The 19,534-nt window shown below is 38.4% G+C and overlaps 1 protein-coding gene across 1 annotated transcript in view; it reads left to right on the forward strand.

The window, feature by feature from the left end:
- The window catches only part of LOC140148178 (voltage-dependent L-type calcium channel subunit alpha-1D-like), a 143,823-nt gene extending 129,412 nt beyond the window's left edge, over positions 1-14,411 (forward strand). The window contains 6 exon segments of the mRNA XM_072170038.1: positions 798-900; positions 2,133-2,234; positions 4,169-4,317; positions 5,304-5,432; positions 6,326-6,671; positions 13,816-14,411. Coding sequence (XP_072026139.1) covers positions 798-900; positions 2,133-2,234; positions 4,169-4,317; positions 5,304-5,432; positions 6,326-6,671; positions 13,816-14,294 — 1,308 coding nt within the window. The 3' untranslated portion in view covers positions 14,295-14,411.
- The last annotated feature ends 5,123 nt before the right edge of the window (positions 14,412-19,534 follow it).

Genomic DNA, 19,534 nt, shown 5'->3' on the forward strand with positions numbered 1-19,534 from the left:
AGGTGATCAATATTATAGATTAATGAACGTGTATTACTTGTTGGGAGAGATATTAGACAAAATAATGCACACACACTGATGTTGACTCTCATGCATTAGACGTATCAACATCAGCGCAATTGCATTATTTTGTCTAATTTCTTGAGCAACAAGTAATACGCATTCATTAATCTATTTCATACACAAGAAGAATAAAACACAGGGTTTTTGCTGTTTTTATAACAAAATTATCCCTAAAATGTTGGAAAATAGAAACTGACATAAATGCATCAACCCGTATTATATGAATCAATCCTACATAACAAGAATGTGTGTGAAAGCTGCGCGTAGTACACGGCGTACAATATACACAATCACCCCCTCTTGTAGATGCTGCCAAGTGTGGAGGTGTGTGTATATTCCAACTGGGGAGATTCACACACCCACATTCAAACTGGGGAGATTTTTTTACACAAATCTCACAGCAACTGCCATACTGTGGAGGTTGCTCTAATCAGAAAATGACAGGTGGTATACCCCCCTCTATGGCTCAAAAACCCCATTTTTGAGGTTATCTCCAACCCGGGTCTCCAACTGTGGAGCTCCACGGTTGTTGGCAGACTCCACAGTGTGAATGTGACAAACCACACACACACCTCCACAGTTAGAACCATTTACAAACGCAATGCACTCTGTGTACTTTTTAACTGCTTTTCTAATTGGCTGCTTTAATATAGGAGTGTATGAAATAGTTATAACATCATTGATTAAATAACAAAGTGTCTAAATATGATTTACTAATGTTTGTGTTTTTGCAGAGGTTAGTGACCATGAACATGCCTCTTAATAGTGACGGCACAGTGATGTTCAATGCAACTCTCTTTGCTCTAGTTAGAACGAGTCTCAAAATTAAAGTTGAAGGTAAGTTGGTTACTTTCTTTAGAGGTGCTAGTCAAATATTTTCATATTGTGTTTTCTATCTTACATTGAGGTCTTAAAACAATCTGATTCCAAAATTTGAGTTATATTGCGCCAGCCATTTTGATATCAGAAGTATAACAAGGTGATGGCTATGTTGGTGGTGCTATGGCATTGGGCTATTCCAGAAATTAATGGCACCCCCCTAAAGAAAACATGTAAGTTTGTACCATAAATTTATGGGCCAATTCCCAGACCAAAATTTTATCCAAAAAAAATGGGAATTCCCAGTTTGACAATAAAATGATTAAAAATTTGGGAATTCCCGGTGTCCCTAAAGAAGACAGGCACATTTTTGCCAACATTTTTGGGAATTCCCAAGCCTGAAATAAAAAGGTGTCTTTTTCTTGGGAATTTCCATGTCTTCTTTAGGGTTGTAAAAATAATGACCAATTTTGTTTTGGGGAATTCCCAGAGCAAAAAATGGTGAAAATTTTGTGTGTAAGCCAAGATGGATGGAACCCTAAGAATGTGTAATAATACACTATAAAATAATACATACTTCTGGTGGGGGTTACCACTTTTTTTTCACACCATTTTAACAAAACATATCTTGGGTGTAAAATTTTACAGGGGTAATGAGAAAAGTATGAGCTTTATCTTCTGATATCAAAATCTCAGTTGTGAGGAGGTAAATTGGGGATGAGGTTGTTGATCTTGTCACAGACCTTTAATAATAAAAAGGGATTTCTAAAGCACCAAACTTAAAATAACCTTTCAACACTGTACTTACAAATATGTGTATTTTGTATGTGTAACAGTGTATTTCACATAATTGAATTTTTAACAGCATCCATAATTGCTGAATGAGATTGAAGGTGATTTTCTGTACAAAATATTTTGTTTAAATGCACCACCGACTAATAAACAATTATATATAAGCCTAGTTGGCCACAATATAATATAATATTTCAGAGCGACGTATTTATAAGTGTAACTTACATAAAATAGACATGATATTATCATGTCTACTTTGTTAAACTTATAAATACATCACTCTGAAAGTGTGAATTACTTTCCTCTGTGTCTACTGCATATTTGACAGCCTTGCTCATGGGATAAGAAAAAACAAGTAATAAAAATATTTGTATCTTCATTTTCGCAAACACACTTTTGTTAACATGATATGCAATAATAAAGTATATTTATTTCAATTTGTTTCGTTGCAATTGCAGGTAATATAGATACGTGCAATGAGGAATTACGGGCCGTTATCAAGAAGATTTGGAAGAGGACTAGTACCAAGTTGTTAGACCAGGTGGTGCCTCCCGCTGGTGGTTAGTATGCAAACAAGATATGGCCAATGGGTTATTCCATTCAAAATCCACACTACCCCTGTGGAAGATTTTGGAAATATCTTCCACAGGGGGAGTATGAATTTCAAATGGAATGAACAAAAAAGGCAGCTCCATTGAAACTCACCCTCCGTCTGTGGAAGATTCAGTTGAATCTTTCTTAGAGGAATAGTCCAATGTCATATAAATTATCTGCAAAATGTTATGACAAATAAGTTATTGGGTGGAATGGGCTATTCCAGTTGAAATCCACACTACCCCTGTGGAACATTTTGGAAATATCTTCCACAGGGGGAGTATGTTTTTCAAATGTAATTGGTCAGGGTTCATCATTTTGAAACCTATACTCCCCCTGTATCATGCCTTTACCTGTACCTTCCCCAACTGGAGTGAGTATTTCAAATGGAAGTTACTCAACTGTCTATTCTATTCAAAATTCATACTCCTTCAATAAAAGACTTTACCTAAATCTTCCACAGGGGTAGTGTGGTTTTTAAATGGAATGGCCCAAAACATCCCCAGTCTTGGATATTTGTACAAGCATGATCATAATCCATATCCTAACCAATCTTGGCTATTACAAAATAATATCCAACTAAAAGAGCCTTATATTCACCACATAAGTATAGTCCAATGCATAACACTGTATGGTAAGTCCGACATATTGGATCGCTAAGCATCAAGCATTTATCGGCAAAAGCCTGAACAATGTAATAAGGGTTTACATGTGTCACACAGAGAACGCAAACAATCACGCACTTTACATCAAAGTTTGCAAGGTGCATAGTGAAATAATCTGGAGGTTACTATTTGCCCTCCATGAGTAACACGTAAACATAGCAGAGTTCAGACTGAAACTGCTTGGGGTGAGACTCAAAATGATGTAAGATGAAAAAAAAAAAAAAAAGTGGGTAATGGTGAATCCAACAGACGAGGACACAAAACACATCAAGAATCAATAAATGATACAAGAGGATACCTTGAATATGAACAAAAGGAAAGAAAAAGAGCAAGGTACACCAACTTGATTTGGGGAAACAAGTAAAATACAGACTAGACAGTATGCAGGGGGGACAAATGTAGGCATAAGAAGTAGGCAAAGGTCGATAGCCAAAAATTACCAGTTCCAAGGTCCACAGAAGTGCTAAACCTGCAAAAACAACCAGGATCAATGGGAATACAAAAGTGCACTAGAACAAGTGATGAAAATCACTTTGCATATAAACAGACATGATAAACCAAACAATCAGTGTAGGCACAAAAACAGGCAAAGTTGCGTGGCCAAAAATTGCCAATTCCAGAGCCCACAAAAGTGTCAGGAAAACAGTACAAAAGTACACTGGAAGTGATGAAAATCACTGTGCACATATAGCAGACAGAGAAAACCAAACAGACAGTAAAAAACAACAACCAACATTTTGAGCAGATAAACTGCTCTTCTTCAAGAACAGACAACAAAATATAAAAGCAAACAACAAAAACTACATGCTGTAGTTTAAAAACAAATTCAAGTCAAAAATTGAAGGCAAGTTCAAATTGAACTCGGTAGCAAACAAGACGGCAAACTAAGCTGTGTCTTAACTCAATTGGAGCAAGTTTTAATGTAAGATGACACAATTATTGCATTATTATTGTATTCACACATTTGGACGCAATATCTACGCAAAGTATGCTTATCATATTGTGAGGGTCTGAGGGAACACTTGAAAATGTATATGCCAGCATAAGTTTGAGACTTTATAGAAATGCATAATAGTAATTGCCAAATAATGTTTTTCTGTATAGAAAATTAAAACCTGTTAATGTTGAATTAACAGTATATTTTATGCTGATACTGTTTATTCAAAAATAAACAGTAAATCAGCATAAAATTGTGAATGGCTGATTTGTTGTTTGTTTACTTTTCTTTGTTTCAGCTGATGATGATGTAACAGTAGGCAAGTTCTATGCAACATTCCTGATCCAGGATTATTTTAGAAGATTTAAAAAGAGGAAAGCTGAAGGGGTCAAACTTGAGGGCAGGCAACCAGGTGATGGCAATGGTGGTGGTGCTATGGCATTACAGGTAAGCCAAGGGGTCAAACTTGAGGGCAGGCAACAAGGTGATGGTAATATGGTGGTGGTGCTATGGCATTACATGTAAGCCAAGGGGTCAAACTTGAGGGCAGGCAACAAGGTGATGGTAATATGGTGGTGGTGCTATGGCATTGCATGTAAGCCAAGGGGTCAAACTTTCGTTTAAAAAACCCCTCATTTAGAGGCATATATGCTTCTAGACGACATTCTACGGTATTGCTCCAGCAGTTTTGATATCAGTAGTAAAACAAGATGATGGTGGCGGTGCTATGGCATTTACATGTAAGCCAAGATGGATGGAATCCTGAGAATGAATGGCATTACAAGCAAGCAAAGTGGCCACATTGTTAATCAAATTGTTTTTGAGTTCAGAGCTTAATATTCAAGTATTCGAATAAAAATTAGTATTAAAAAAAAAGTATAAAAATTCGAGTATTTTGCAATTAATCTTTGTAATGAAAGTTTCATTTTCATTAGAGTGATATAAATATTGCTAGCAATAAAACATTATTGGTTATGGGTTATCACAATGCAGGGGACAAGAGTATTTAGTGCTCTGTACAATGCCATGTTGTTATGTTTGGTTTGTTGTGACGGAACAGCTGCAGTTCTGTGAATATTTTCAATCAATTTAGTGTTTTTTATATTGTATTTTGACATCGTGTCATTAGATGGTTAATTTTCATGTATCAGTGACAGTGCATCGCAAAAAGGTGAACATTATGCTTTCTGCAAAGTTTGTCACTGTGATTTGCACATTGCCGGAGGCAGTGGCAAGGATATTAAAATACATTATAGCAAAGGAAAAACACGTAAAAAAATATAGAAGCAGAAGAAAGAACAAGCCAGTGATCTCTGTGCAATACAAACCATGCAAAATAATGTAAGACATGTTAGGCAGTCTACATGTTAATTATTATTATTATTATTATTATTGTATGTGTTGGTTGACTTTGTTTTTTACTTCTTTTTTAGGCTGGGTTGAGAACCTTGCATGAATTAGGTCCCCAAATCAAGCGAGCAATATCTGGCAATTTGGAAGACATGGAAGAAGAGCCTGAAGAAGGAGAAGTAGCTGATGATGTTGATGAACCTTCACATAGGGTAAGATTACGGCAGGGTTATGACATGGGGGCCGGTATTTTTACTGTTAAATGTTAGGAGTTATGGTAGCTAGCTCTCCTTGTTTGTATTGCAGTTTTAGCATTTTATACATATTTTTAGATCACTACCGTATGATGTTGGGCAGTCAGATGCTTTGAACTGAACATATTCCCCCTTTTTTGGTCCCCACAATGTGGTGGGCTTATGTTATGGTGCAGGTGGTTGTTCGGTTGGTTAGCTGGTTTGTTTGCTTGGTGGAAGCAAAATTATTAATTATTAATCCACTGTGCAACTTCAACATAGTAACTGATCAGCTTCAAACTTGGTAGGGTGGTGATTGGGTGGTTTTTTTGCAATCACTTATTTTTAAAGAAACCTTATATTTTGACAGTATCAAGGACATTTTATATTTGTTATTCACTCATTTTTTCATTAAATGCATAATTGATTATTAAGACAAGAAGTATTTCCATTTAAATTCAGTCCAAAAATTACCATAAAACATCCAAGCATTTGTCAATATCAATTAGCGTTTTCAAAATGGAGGAAGGCCCATGAAAGACCCTCCAAATGTTTATCTTAGAAAGGCAACCAAACAATTTGTTTTGGCCTTAACCTATAATCAACCAATGAGATACTAAGTCTGGGCCACATCAGTTGAGAAAGATTGTTACTACTTCAGCTGGTAGTTGGCTTTAAATTATAACAAATGTCCATTTGTCAGATTGTGCTTTCAGTATCTTATTGTACATCTTGATCATTGAGCCATTTTGTTCTTGTATATATTTTATCTAATTGAAACAATTAGAAGTTCTAGTTACAAAAATATCTTCAAACATATGCTGATACTAAGAAATTAAAAATATGTGTTGCTTTTTTTCTGTACCTTACAGAGAAGTCATTCACTATTTGGCAATGTACTGCACATGTACCAAAATCGTCGCCTGTCGGCTCCTTCTACCAACAACAATCATCCACTCACCATGGGCAACAGTTTGTCCATCTCTCCGTCCAATCATCGCAAACTTTCACCGACAAACTCACTTAAAAGTTACGGCCACACTCCAAGGAGTCGTTCACCTTACAATTTCTCCCCTAAGGGGTCATTGCGGGGCAACCGGCCAGGAACAGGCAATTCTTTGCATGTTTCCCGCCTAATTCCATTGGTTTTTCGCCAGTTAGTGGTGCTCCTTCAAGATTTCCATCCAGACCTGTTAATGGTGGACCTAATAAGTACAGGTAAGTATACTTAGCTGCAGTTTTATGCACTCCCAATGGAAGACATGACCTTAATTCAAATGGGGTTACCTGAATTGGTGATGACTCAGTGGTTGTGAGATTAAGGTCATGTCTTCCTAAGGGGTGTATGGATTTCAACTGGAATAGCTCATTTGATGATCAAATACAACAAGTCTCATGTCATAACTGCAATTCGCGTCTTTTTTTTCTCATCAAAATTACTTTCCTGCAATTTTTAAAAGCTACTTGCTGAAAAGACTTTTAAAACAATAATTAGAATTCCTAATTCCTAGCCACCCATCATTTTGGACAGGCAGTTCATTCCTAGGATGGGCAAAATATACCAAAATTTAAAATTAAGGTCAAATTTGGATTGGCAGTTTGATTTAAATGACAGGCAAACCTCAATGTGTTGCTATGACGCTGCTGGGATGTAACAGTTTTATGTTGTTGAAAATTTTGAGATATTGCAGAATCAAATGCAGCATATACTTTGGAAGTATCTAAAGATCAATTGTTGTGACATGCCACTTATTGTGTTTTATCGATCATAACATATTGTTCCTAATTCATACACTCTTAGATACAGAGAGCCATTCAGAGCAAGTGTTAGAAAATGCAAATCATGCATTGATTGTGTATTTAGAGAATAAAGATATTGTTTTTAACCGGTGGAGTGCATCTATCGTCTCATATAACACGGGCGACATCATTATCCTCGTTGTTTTACGCCAAAAATAATGATGTCGCCCGTGTTATATGAGTCGATAGATGCATGACAGCGGCTAAAAACAATACCTTTATTCTCATTCTTAAACACTTCAATTCAAATAAAAATATTACAAATTTTAATCAAATTAAATTCTACATTTTGCAAGGAATTATGCCTAGGGCTTAAAATCGATCAGTCCCGTTGTTGCTATGCGCCTCCGATTGGTTCAAATAGCGAGTACGCGTATCGATCCGCGTTGATGCACACACGCTGACCCGTGTGATATCATGTCATATCACACGGGTAAGAACCAATAAGATTGCAGGAACATTCTCAAGTGTTTAAGAATGCACGACATGCACTTCACATAATAACTATATGCAGTGTTTTCGGACGCGTTCTTTTTTCTTGCAGGTTGATGCGGGGGCTGATGCATTATATTTGCTTGTATTTTCCAACATTTTGAGTAACACTTTTGATATAAAAATAGCACCAATCATAGAATTTTTTTCTTGTGTATGAACTAGGTGAATAAATCATTTGTTGCTCAAGAAATTACAAAATAATGCACTTGTACTGAGATGTTGATGCGTCTAATACACTTCCCTGCTAGCAATAAAATGCCCGGGTCTAACTCATTTTTGTAAAATGGTGGAGTTAGTAACATAATAAAAATGTAATCAATTCATATGAGTTTAAAGAGATCTCCTTCAAAGTGAGTGTTAATTAGGAACAATATAGTTTTTTGTACTTCGTTTATAGATGGTCTTTCATATGGAACATGATCTGATCCATGGAGCCCAAAGACAGCAAATTTGAAATTGAGATAAAGGCAAAAAATATGCAGTAAAAAACAATTAAATACATAAGAAAATAGACATCAAAACACTTCATAGCTTTAGAACCAAGTGTGCAAGAAATTTTGTGTTTTCAGTATATGATAGCTTAATGTTTGTGTAAGGTACTGAATATAGTAACTCAATTTTCAAAAATGCTTCCTTTGCCCTCCATGGACCAGATCGTGTCACATAGGGTTGTTCTGCATGTTTGAGTTTGTAAACACATGCTTTATTAAAACATTACCATCAGTCATGATCATTTTCAAATAACATATTTTTTGATAACCAATAACAATTAAGTTGGCTTACGTGAAAACATGCTAAAAGTAGCTGTGCAATTATTAACCTTTGTATTAACACTGTAATCAGAATAGGTGATCTGCGGAGGGAGACTTATCATGGTTCCCATTCCTAATTTTAAAAGGTCCATAGGCCTAAAATTACACAGATTCTCCAATTATTGAGTAGTACACTAGATTTTGGAATACAGAACTTAGGACATAGCATAAACAAATCATAAAATATTGTGTAACCAACAAGATTAAACTAGACTTTGTATATAGCCTAGCTCATGATATGGGAAATATACTCTATCGGATTGTCAATCACAGGGACCAAATTAGTTTACAGGCCTCCACCAAAGGTGAATGTCTGAAATGGAAGGATCCACTGTGTCTTTTAAGACACATGCTAAGACACATGCGTAAAACCTCTTTAAAAATGGGGGGGTTAGCACTTAGGTTGCATAATCAGTGCAATACATTACATGGATATTGAACACATGCTCATAAGAGGGTGAGATGGCCAAGTGGTTAAGGTGTTGTGCTGTTGACTAGGAGAATACGATCTGTGTGAGTTCTGGCCTTGGGCTTGCCTTAGGTGAGAGGTCTCTTCCTTTCCCAAAATTATCCTATAAGGTCAGAAATCCTGCAGTTGAGTTCAGTTACTTTACAGAAAATAATTTTAGAATTTCTTCTCACACCTATCCACTGCTTAGGGTTTGAAATCAAAATGTGACCCCAGCGGTCAACCGCTGGTTCCGGGTGGTTCCGTCCAGTTCCTAATGTTTAGATGCTGTAGCCAACCCTACTACAGATCCCATTCTGATCATGTACAACATACAGACACCCTCAATTAAGTATAGTAATACATTGTCCTCAGATCATTTAGTCTGATTCGATTGATAGTTTAGCACCTAACATTGCAAATAACATTTGTAAAACAGTGGACACGGTAGTGATGGGACTCAACCATTATTATCAGAAGAAGAATTGCCTTCACCCATTCAAGATGCGCCTTATAGACGGGGAAACCCATTGGATGAGGAGTACCAGAGTTCACGCTCTTTAAGTCCTCTTGAGCAGGACGAGGAGAGTAGTGGACGAGAACGTGATCATTACCAACAGAGGGAGCCATATTGTTCGCCTTACAGGGAACCGTTCAGGGATTATAACAGGTAAGGTTTATAGTGTGGTCTATATAGGGCAACAATCTGCACATTAGCTGCCCTATGCAATGTATTGAATTTGAATTAATGCTCTGCGTGCTAGCCATGCGCTTCAATGGAAAAAGTTCAAGTTTTGAAATATTTTCTCAAAATATCAAGAGCTATCTTAAGAACTACTGGATCAATACTAGGCATGTTTGTACTCATTTTAATGCATTTTTCATACTGATTCCAAATATGGTCATGAACATTTACATTTCTGAAATTTTTTGTTTGAAACTTGTCGTCTGCAGTCGACACCCGCGTGAAGAGAGTTAATAATTAATTTCCCGTAATGCCATGTGTGGTATTTTTACATTTTCATGAATTTTGGCAGAGTAGGTAGACAACACTCGACCAAATCCTGGGTGTGGATGTTACTATGGTCATATGTACTTAATTTGTCTGTTTCACATGACGGTGTATGTGCTAAACACAATTCGTTCTCATAGTGTCCTATCTTGCTGATTGTAAAAATCGTCTCACAATGAAATACGACAGTGTTATTTGTGTCGTTTCTCACAATATGCAATTAGGCCTTTTGCTGTTTCACATAACGACGTATAGGCCTAAGTTTCTTCAGTGAATACATAAATAAAGTGGAGAGTTTTTGATCAAATCCCATTTATTTTAATTTTATGAATGTCTTCTTTAATAGATGGAATGATTTTATTTCAAGTAGATAGTACAGAAACAATTGATTTGGGTAAAATTAAAAGTGTGATTTTCTTGAAATACATATTTTGTGAGATACACCATTATGTGAAACAGACATTGGTTTAATAGGACTATCTTTGAAATTATTATTGCTGTTGACATATTTCACACTTTAACATAGACATTATGATGACAATTTCTGAGCTCACAAATAATTCTGGCTGGTGTCCAAATTAGTTTATATTTTTAACAACTGTATTGCAAGTCTGAGGTAGCAGAAAATCAGCCTATTTTGCAATATTAACAGCAAATTTCAGCCTGTCAGTCCACCAATAAGTTCAAATCCATGTATATATTATGTTGCATAATGCAGCTATTGCAGGTATGAGTGTTTTGTCCGTTTTTTTCCATTTGTTATTGTTGTTGTTAATGTCAAAAGCTATATTCAAATTAGTACAAACTTGAATCTGTGTATATAGTTATGCCATGCCCCCCCCCCCTCAGAATCTGAAGATCTATAGAAGCTAGCTGATAGTTGATTTGAATGCCAGCAACATGCAAATCAATGTGGTAACATCAAGTTCCTTATAATAACAGATAGAGAGACAGAAAATGAGTGAGAAAAGAGAGACATTGGGAGAGGGATAATAAGGGAGAGAGGAGGGATACATTGGGAGAGGGATAGTGACAGGGAGGAGGGCAAGACATTGGGAGAGGGATAATGAGAGGGGATAATGAGAGAGGGAGGAGGGATACTTTGGGAGAGGGATAATGAGAGAGGGAGGAGGGATACATTGGGAGAGGGATAATGAGGGAGAGACGAGGGATACATTGGGAGAGGGATAGTGACAGGGAGGAGGGCAGACATTGGGAGAGGGATAATGAGGGAGAGAGGAGGGAAACATTGGGAGAGGGATAGTGACAGGGAGGAGGGCAAGACATTGGGAGAGGGATAATGAGGGAGAGAGGAGGGATACATTGGGAGAGGGATAGTGACAGGGAGGAGGGCAAGACATTGGGAGAGGGATAATGAGAGAGAGAGGAGGGATACATTGGGAGAGGGATAGTGACAGGGAGGAGGGCAAGACATTGGGAGAGGGATAATGAGAGAGAGAGGAGGGATACTTTGGGAGAGGGATAGTGACAGGGAGGAGGGAGAGACATTGGGAGAGGGATAATGAGAGAGTGAGGAGAGAGACATTGGGTGAGGGATAGTGACAGGGAGGAGGGCAAGACATTGGGAGAGGGATAATGAGGGAGAGAGGAGGAGGGAGAGGGATAGTGACAGGGAGGAGGGAGAGACATTGGGAGAGGGATAATGAGAGAGGGAGGAGAGAGACATTGGGTGAGGGATAGTGACAGGGAGGAGGGCAAGACATTGGGAGAGGGATAATGAGGGAGAGAGGAGGGATACATTGGGAGAGGGATAGTGACAGGGAGGAGGGCAAGACATTGGGAGAGGGATAATGAGGGAGAGAGGAGGGATACATTGGGAGAGGGATAGTGACAGGGAAGAGGGGGGAGACATTGGGAGAGGGATAATGAGAGAGGGAGGAGAGAGACATTGGGTGAGGGATAGTGACAGGGAGGAGGGCATGACATTGGGAGAGGGATAATGAGGGAGAGAGGAGGGATACATTGGGAGAGGGATAGTGACAGGGAGGAGGGCAAGACATTGGGAGAGGGATAATGAGAGGGGAGGAGAGAGACATTGGGTGAGGGATAGTGACAGGGAGGAGGGAGAGACATTGGGAGAGGGATAATGAGAGAGGGAGGAGAGAGACATTGGGTGAGGATAGTGACAGGGAAGAGGGAGAGACATTGGGAGAGGGATAATGAGGGAGAGAGGAGGGATACATTGGGAGAGGGATAGTGACAGGGAGGAGGGCAAGACATTGGGAGAGGGATAATGAGGGAGAGAGGAGGGATACATTGGGAGAGGGATAGTGACAGTGAGGAGGGCAAGACATTGGGAGAGGGATAATGAGGGAGAGAGGAGAGATACATTGGGAGAGGGATAGTGACACGGAGGAGGGCAAGACATTGGGAGAGGGATAATGGAGGAGGGAGAGACATTGAGAGAGAAATTTGAGAGCAAGATGAAACTGGGGTGTCACCCTTTAAAAAAAGAAAGATGTTGCTTTGTACATAGAAGGGTCTCATCCCAAGGGTGGGACCCTTCCTCTGGCTCTCCCCAAAATGGCTACTGTTACTGCACAGTGCACACATCTAAAAAGTCCCAACTCGGGTTTGCATAAATTCTCATAAGCGTGCACCAGTCACGCATTACGCAATTAGCATAACTGATGTCACCATCTGTGTCCATGCCATTCTATATCAATGTTACACAATTTAAATTTTTTTGCCAATTATAAGCTGAACAAACTTTAGTATTTGTACTTCTTTGAATACATCAATGTGACACAAAATTGTACACAATATGTTAGACTACCTTAAAGTGTTAGAAGACAAGGTTGCTACATCGGCACGCATAGTAGGTGATAAAAGTGGTTTTCCAAGTAAAGTGTTTGGATGCGAGCCGTTAGACCAATAGGCCTATAAAATAAACGCTGTGTCAGACAAAAGTCTTTGAACATGGCAAAAGTTTCGAAGTCAGCAAAAACATCTAAATCCAGCGATGCTGAGGTCTTCATCAGTGCTCGGGCCCCAGTAAAAATTAGAAATACTCGGAGACTCGTTTCTGCATGATTAGAAAACATTAGCACAAACGTGTATATCTAACCCGAGCAGACGAGCCACTTCTGCACGACTTGAGCGCCGTGCGCCTACTACTTGGAATGCCTCTACCATCTGGCAGCTCTGCAGTAAACAACATCATCTCAGCATCGCTGGATTTAAATGTATTTGCTGACTTCGAACTTTTGCCATGTTCAAAGACTTTTGTCTGACACGGCGTTTATTTTATAGGCCTATTGGTCTAACGGCTCGCATTCAAACACTTTACTTGGAAAACCTACCTTAAAGTGTTACAAAGTATTAAAAATTGTGCTTTTAATTTCATCTAAAGTATTAGTTAGTGTCATTCTATGTAATCTTAAAAGTTCTGACTTTGTATATACCATAAACGTTCGGCTAATGGCACACCTGGGCTCCTTTGCCTTGGGTAAATTTCCTAACAAGAATTATGGGTATGTGCCCTTATATGCTGGTGGGATTTTATGGGAGGCATCTTTTAGTTTGTGTCTAAAATTCCAGTTATGTCAAGGGAGTTCATAGCACCATTAGGCGGATGTTTATGGTATGATCTTCTTTATTTTGGTGTTTGCATATTTTGGTTTTGTTCTTCTGTTGCAATGCAGATTGTGCTTTATATTATGTTGGCTTATTGTCATTATGATCTAGTTATGCCAAAATTGTAAATTCTCAGCAAGTATTTTGAAAACAATGCTACACATGAATATTTTCTTTTGTGATTTCTTTGTACCTCAGGGAGCCACCAAAGCTTACCACAGAATGTTATGATGAGGATGCCTCATCAGAGACATCATCCCATCCGCCCACATCGCCTCTTCTTAGTGTGGACAGATCCCCAACACATTCACATGGATCATCACCTTCAAGAGTTTCCAGAGGCAGTCGCAGCCCGTCACCTCGTAGTCAACTACATCAAAATCCATTACGGCAGAGTCCACATAGAGGAAGTCCGTTGCACCAGAGTTCGCTACGGTCAAGTCCGTTACATCAGAGTCCATTACGGACAAGTCCATTACGGACAAGTCCAATACACCACAGTCCAATACGGACAAGTCCAATACACCACAGTTCTTTGCATCAAAGTCCACTTCGCCAGAGTCCATTGCACCGCAGCCCATCACCCCGTAGTCCTTCACCACGGGCTGCCTCAATCACTGGTGACTATGTCACTGGCCGTTCAAGTCTTCCACGTTATCATGATTCAGATAGTGTAAACAGTGTAAAAAGCTACCCTATTGGTAGATCAAGAGGACATTTCTCATCAAACAGGACTGGATCGTCTTTGTTGTCTTGTGTCGGGAGGTCACATGACCAACCAGCCTCGGAGAGAAAAACAGCAATGCCACTTAAGCTGGCTCAAACTCAGGTAAGAACTAAAAGCACAGTATTTGCAACTAGTGTAAAACTAGAATGCCGTCACACGGGTATATTTAGAAATTTGGGATTTTGTATTGTTTATTCAATGTTTGATCTGCACATTGTGTATATGGGCTTTGGTAGGGTATGTGCATGCTGGGAATTGCATGGTGGGTCACATCATTTTTGGTGGGTCATATGTTGTTCTAGCTTTCAGGTTTTCATTTCTTGTTTTTTGTTATTTATTTGTTGTCTAATTACAAAAATGTGTTAGAACTTAATGAGAGAAAGTTTCAAGGTATAAATGCAAATTAGAGAATCAAACAAAATGTATCTACCAGTGGTGTAGCCAATGATATAGGTAGGAGTTGCACAGCATCGTCACCCCAATATCTTCATGTCAGAAATTGCCATTATAGTAGGTGGAATCTACTAGTTCTTCAACAGCCTGGCCAGTTTGTTCTATCATGTTTGGTATAGTTTTAAGAGAGGGGCTGAGGGACTTAAGTATAAAAAAATATGATAGATGGGTATGTGTCTTTCCCATTACACTTGCGCCGCAGACACTCAGCAGCTTAAAGGACTCAATTTTTACATTCTGCGCATCTAATTACGCATCTTTCTCAAGAAAATTTGAGGCACAGGCTGGGATTTCAAGGCACAGACAGACGCTTGCCATATTCTTTCAACACACATATTCAATTGCAAGCTGTACAATAGGTTTTTTAATACAGAAATAAAAATGAATGGGATGTATTGATAGTTGCAGCCTGCATTCAATGAATATCAGTAGCAGGTACTTGTGTCCCTTTTTACATTATAGGAATAAATACCAGAATGATCGCAAGTGGCGCTCACTCAAATGATCGCAATGCAATATACTGTAAAACCTTGTCTACAAGCATATATATGCCTCTAAACAGGTTTTTTTTAATGCAAGAGACGAGAGGCAGAAACTCTCCACAAAAACATTATTTGGAGTTTGAACAACTATATTACTGATATAGGCAACTGTACAAACATGTATTATTGTAAGACCAATCTATTGTAATGTGTTTGTGGAGGGTATTTGCCTTTCGTCTCTTTCGTCAAAAAATACCTCGTTTAGAGGCATATATGCTTGTAGACGGAATTCTACGGTATGTGGTTTAGGAATGTGCTCTTATTATCACTGTATTGCCAATTCTATACAGACAGTGAGACACTACAATATTGTCCCCTGCTATAGCTGAATTTATACTTCATCGCTGAGCGGTAGTGATTGGTTTTTAGCCAATGAGATACAACTCCTTTTATTGCATTGGGAAAAGCAAGCTACCTTGTTGGTCAAATACCAATCGCCGGCAAGGAGTACAAAATCAGCTTATTTTGTGACTCAGTAGCACCTGGCGGTGTATATTGCAGAGCCACATGATTCGCTATTGCAGAGCCACATGATTCGCTGCAGGGCGTATTTCTTTTAGTTTGTTTACCACCTGTACAAAAATCATCATTTACCTGGGGTTGATGCTGTGGGCTGGGGGTTTGGTCATTCTATCGATATCACATGTCATTTTATTGCAGGCTGTTGATGATGATAGAATGTGTCACTTGAAAAACTGTTGGCCTCAAATCACTGGTTACACCACTGGTACCAGTAGTAGTCTAACAAATTTGAATTCACAAGGTTTAAGTCAAACTCAACGTTTGGAAGCTCAGGTTATAACCATAATAATGTTGCACTCTAATTTTGCCTTGTATTTTGCTTTAATGTAATGAAACTTGCATCAAACACAACACAAAGGAACACAGATAATTTGCTGCATGTATTTCATTCAGCACAAAGGCTTAATGTTGAATCATAAACTAACATAAGCTAAATTAACAGGATGAATGAATTTATTGATACAAAAGAAATAACAACTTGGCATGGCAGGTATTACTAAATCAGATGATCAGTCCAAGAGAACGCCAAATATGGATCAGGAGTATTACATAATAATACCCTGCTATGACAATAGCTGCACTAGGTTAATCGTATAATCTCCTTATGTGGTTAGCATGGTTGGGCCAGGAAATCCACAAGGTCAGCCAATGTATGTACATGTATTCGGTACATGTACCATATCTTTTACAATGGGTGATAAATTTCTGGTTTGTTTTATTTCAAAACGCAACATTCGATATTCTAAAGCTTGGTCCAAATCCAAGAGAAGAACCAACTCTAGTAATTTATGTGGTTTCAAATTATATCAGACGTTGCCTTTTTGATAGAAATGGTGTTTGTTGATGTGCACAGTTTCCCATTAGATCATAACATGCTGTTGTACATCCAAGGTCAAAGGTCTTTTAATCCATATTTGGCGTTGTTCTGGGACTGATGATGTTAGCAGCTCTAGTGCATTTCAGTACAGATCTATCGTTCCTGCTTTCAGATTAGGTATATGGGGCAGATGCAGTGGATAACAAAACCTTTGCAACCAACCAATTTACAATGGCTGCTTAGGGGCTGCAGTGCAATAGTTATGTGTTACCCCAGGGCCAAAAGTAGCTTCCCCCCCCCCCTTGGCCATGCCAAGAAGTCTTTGGCCCCTTTTCCACATGCCAAAAAGCCTGTCCCCCTTTTGATGTGCCAACAAATCTTTGTTCTCCACCTTTACACATACAAGATTGTGGGGAACCCAAATTTAAAACCTTTGTCTTATCAGATAATGTGAGCGCATTTGGGGCGTAATATAGAAATGGTGCCAAAACATCTGTGCCAAAAATGCCCCACCCCCTATAATTTGCCACCCCAGGAGTACACATAATTATTGCACCTTAAGCCTGAGCTTGTTGGTAGTCTGCAAAATATAGAATTTTCATATGAGGACCATTTATCCCCCCCATGAAAAACGCCTGTTCCTCTACCAGATGATGGCCACATATAATCACAAGACTGCACAGGAAGAAACTAGAAATTAAACTCATCATTTTGGTGTGCAATTTATAATTATTTAGTGAACAGATTTACAAATAATCAAAAGATACAATGTTGCTCTTTGATTTGATAAGCTAAATAGGCAAAATAGATTAAAGGGTAAATATATAAATCAATACTACAAATAAATAAATTGAATATAAATAGACAAATAAATAAACATTGTTACAAAATTGTATACACACATGCATAATGGGCTATTTCAGTCGAAATTTATACACCCTGTATGGACGACATGACCTTAATCTTAAACACAGGGATTGTGAATGGGTGACTCCATTTGAAATCTACATCCATTAAGGTCATGTCTTCTATTGAGGCTGATGGATTTCATTTCACCTGGAATGGACCAATTTCACTTTATATTAGTAGCAAATTATCAAGAAACGTTCAAATTAAAAACTATCCTAAGTAGATTACTCAGCTGCAATATTTAAAAACAATATACATTTTTTTAAAATTTTCTTGACAAATTTTACAGCAAACATTTTATTAGACAATTTGTTACTGAGCAAAATGTTGTCACATTTTACCCAATCATTATGTAAATGTGTCTTGTTTTCTTAGAAGAGTTTAGAAGGAAATATGTGATACGTATATCTTAATGTTACCATCCCGTGTCATCTCACCATATCAAATTTTATCTTTTTCAAGGTTATGGCAGTCGCCGGATCTCGCCTGAAGGCAAAGCTGCAGTGGGGATCAGCCGATTTGGCTAACCCCGCCGCCATCCCCGGGCCCTCACGGCTCACACAGGGTGCGCTCCTCCTACCATACACCTTCCCCACGTCTACTTCACTACCACGACAAAGGCACTAGCTCCCTATCCACTTCTAATAACAACCTTACTAAAGAGCCTTTGGCTCAGAGACATTCTACAGGGGATTTGGCTATGGCACGTGACCCGTCAGCTGCTTTTTACAAGTCGCTGACAAGACCTAAACCAAGGGAACCGATGATTCCTAAGAGTAATAGTAAATCAAACAACAGCGAAGATGTACGAGGCAGTGCAGACAGTCTGGTTGCTCAGGTGAGGTTAATCTAACCAAGACTCGCTACTCGCTATACTCGCTAGTCAAGTCAGTCAGTCAGTCAGTCAGTTGCTCAAGCAATGTCAGTCAGTACACCGCTGATCAGTAACAGCTGCTACTGCTTTATATTGCTGCTTATACATGGTTGTCAATATTTCAGTTTTAATTGTTCATTTCTTTTCTTTCTTGTGCAAAAACAGTGGTTTTTATCACTGCTTCTTGCCAGTTTTTGTTATTTTGTGAACACTTTTAGAAACCAGTTTGTTTCAAAATCAAAGGGATTCAATGATAAATTTCAGAATTTAAATACAGTAAAAGTTTTTTTAATATTTTTGGTTTGGGTGATTTTTTTTTAATTATTATTCAAAATTCAAAATAAAAGGATCATATTAATTATTATAGCAGTAATGTTTCAAATTTATATTCTATTTATAAAAATCAGTGTCTACCTAATGTGAAGCTCTCAAAACTCTGTGCTGCCACGCTCATATGCTGCTTTCATATAGCCAGCCCCATGGCTTTTCAAACCAAAGGGTGCTTTTGTATCTCAATTGTTGATCTGTGTGTTTCTGAATCATGTGTGCAGAATTATGAGAGGTCCAGGGCCTGTTAGGTTTGATGAACCTTTCTATCCTTTAGAAAAGTATAACCTTATACCAACATTACATATGAATGCTTCAAAAATGTTCTTAATGTGTTCAGTGGGTGATGATCTTGGACTAATGCTATATTTAAGCAATTTGATTACTTAATCAATTTGTCCTGTTTTCTTCAGTAATTTTGGCTCACTTGACAAACTATTTGGTATTTGCCATTTGTCTTTGTGTATATCATCCTTATTTGTTTAGAGCCCAAAGAAATTGTGCTAGATGAAAGTGCAACTGGTCCAAGGTGTGTTAGTGCACTTGAGTCCAATTCAGTTTATTTGAGAGGATGTTGCTGTGTAGGGGCATAGACCCTGGAACCAGGGTCTATGGTAGGGGTGTCAATGCTTCTGTGAGTTACACCAAACCTTTGGTAGGGGTGTCAATGCTTCTGTGAGTTACACCAAACCTTTGGTAGGGGTGTCAATGCTTCTGTGAGTTACACCAAACCTTTGGTAGGGGTG

The sequence above is a fragment of the Amphiura filiformis genome, chromosome 3 (assembly GCF_039555335.1).
Source record: "Amphiura filiformis chromosome 3, Afil_fr2py, whole genome shotgun sequence".
Classification (NCBI taxonomy): Eukaryota; Metazoa; Echinodermata; class Ophiuroidea; order Amphilepidida; family Amphiuridae; genus Amphiura; species Amphiura filiformis.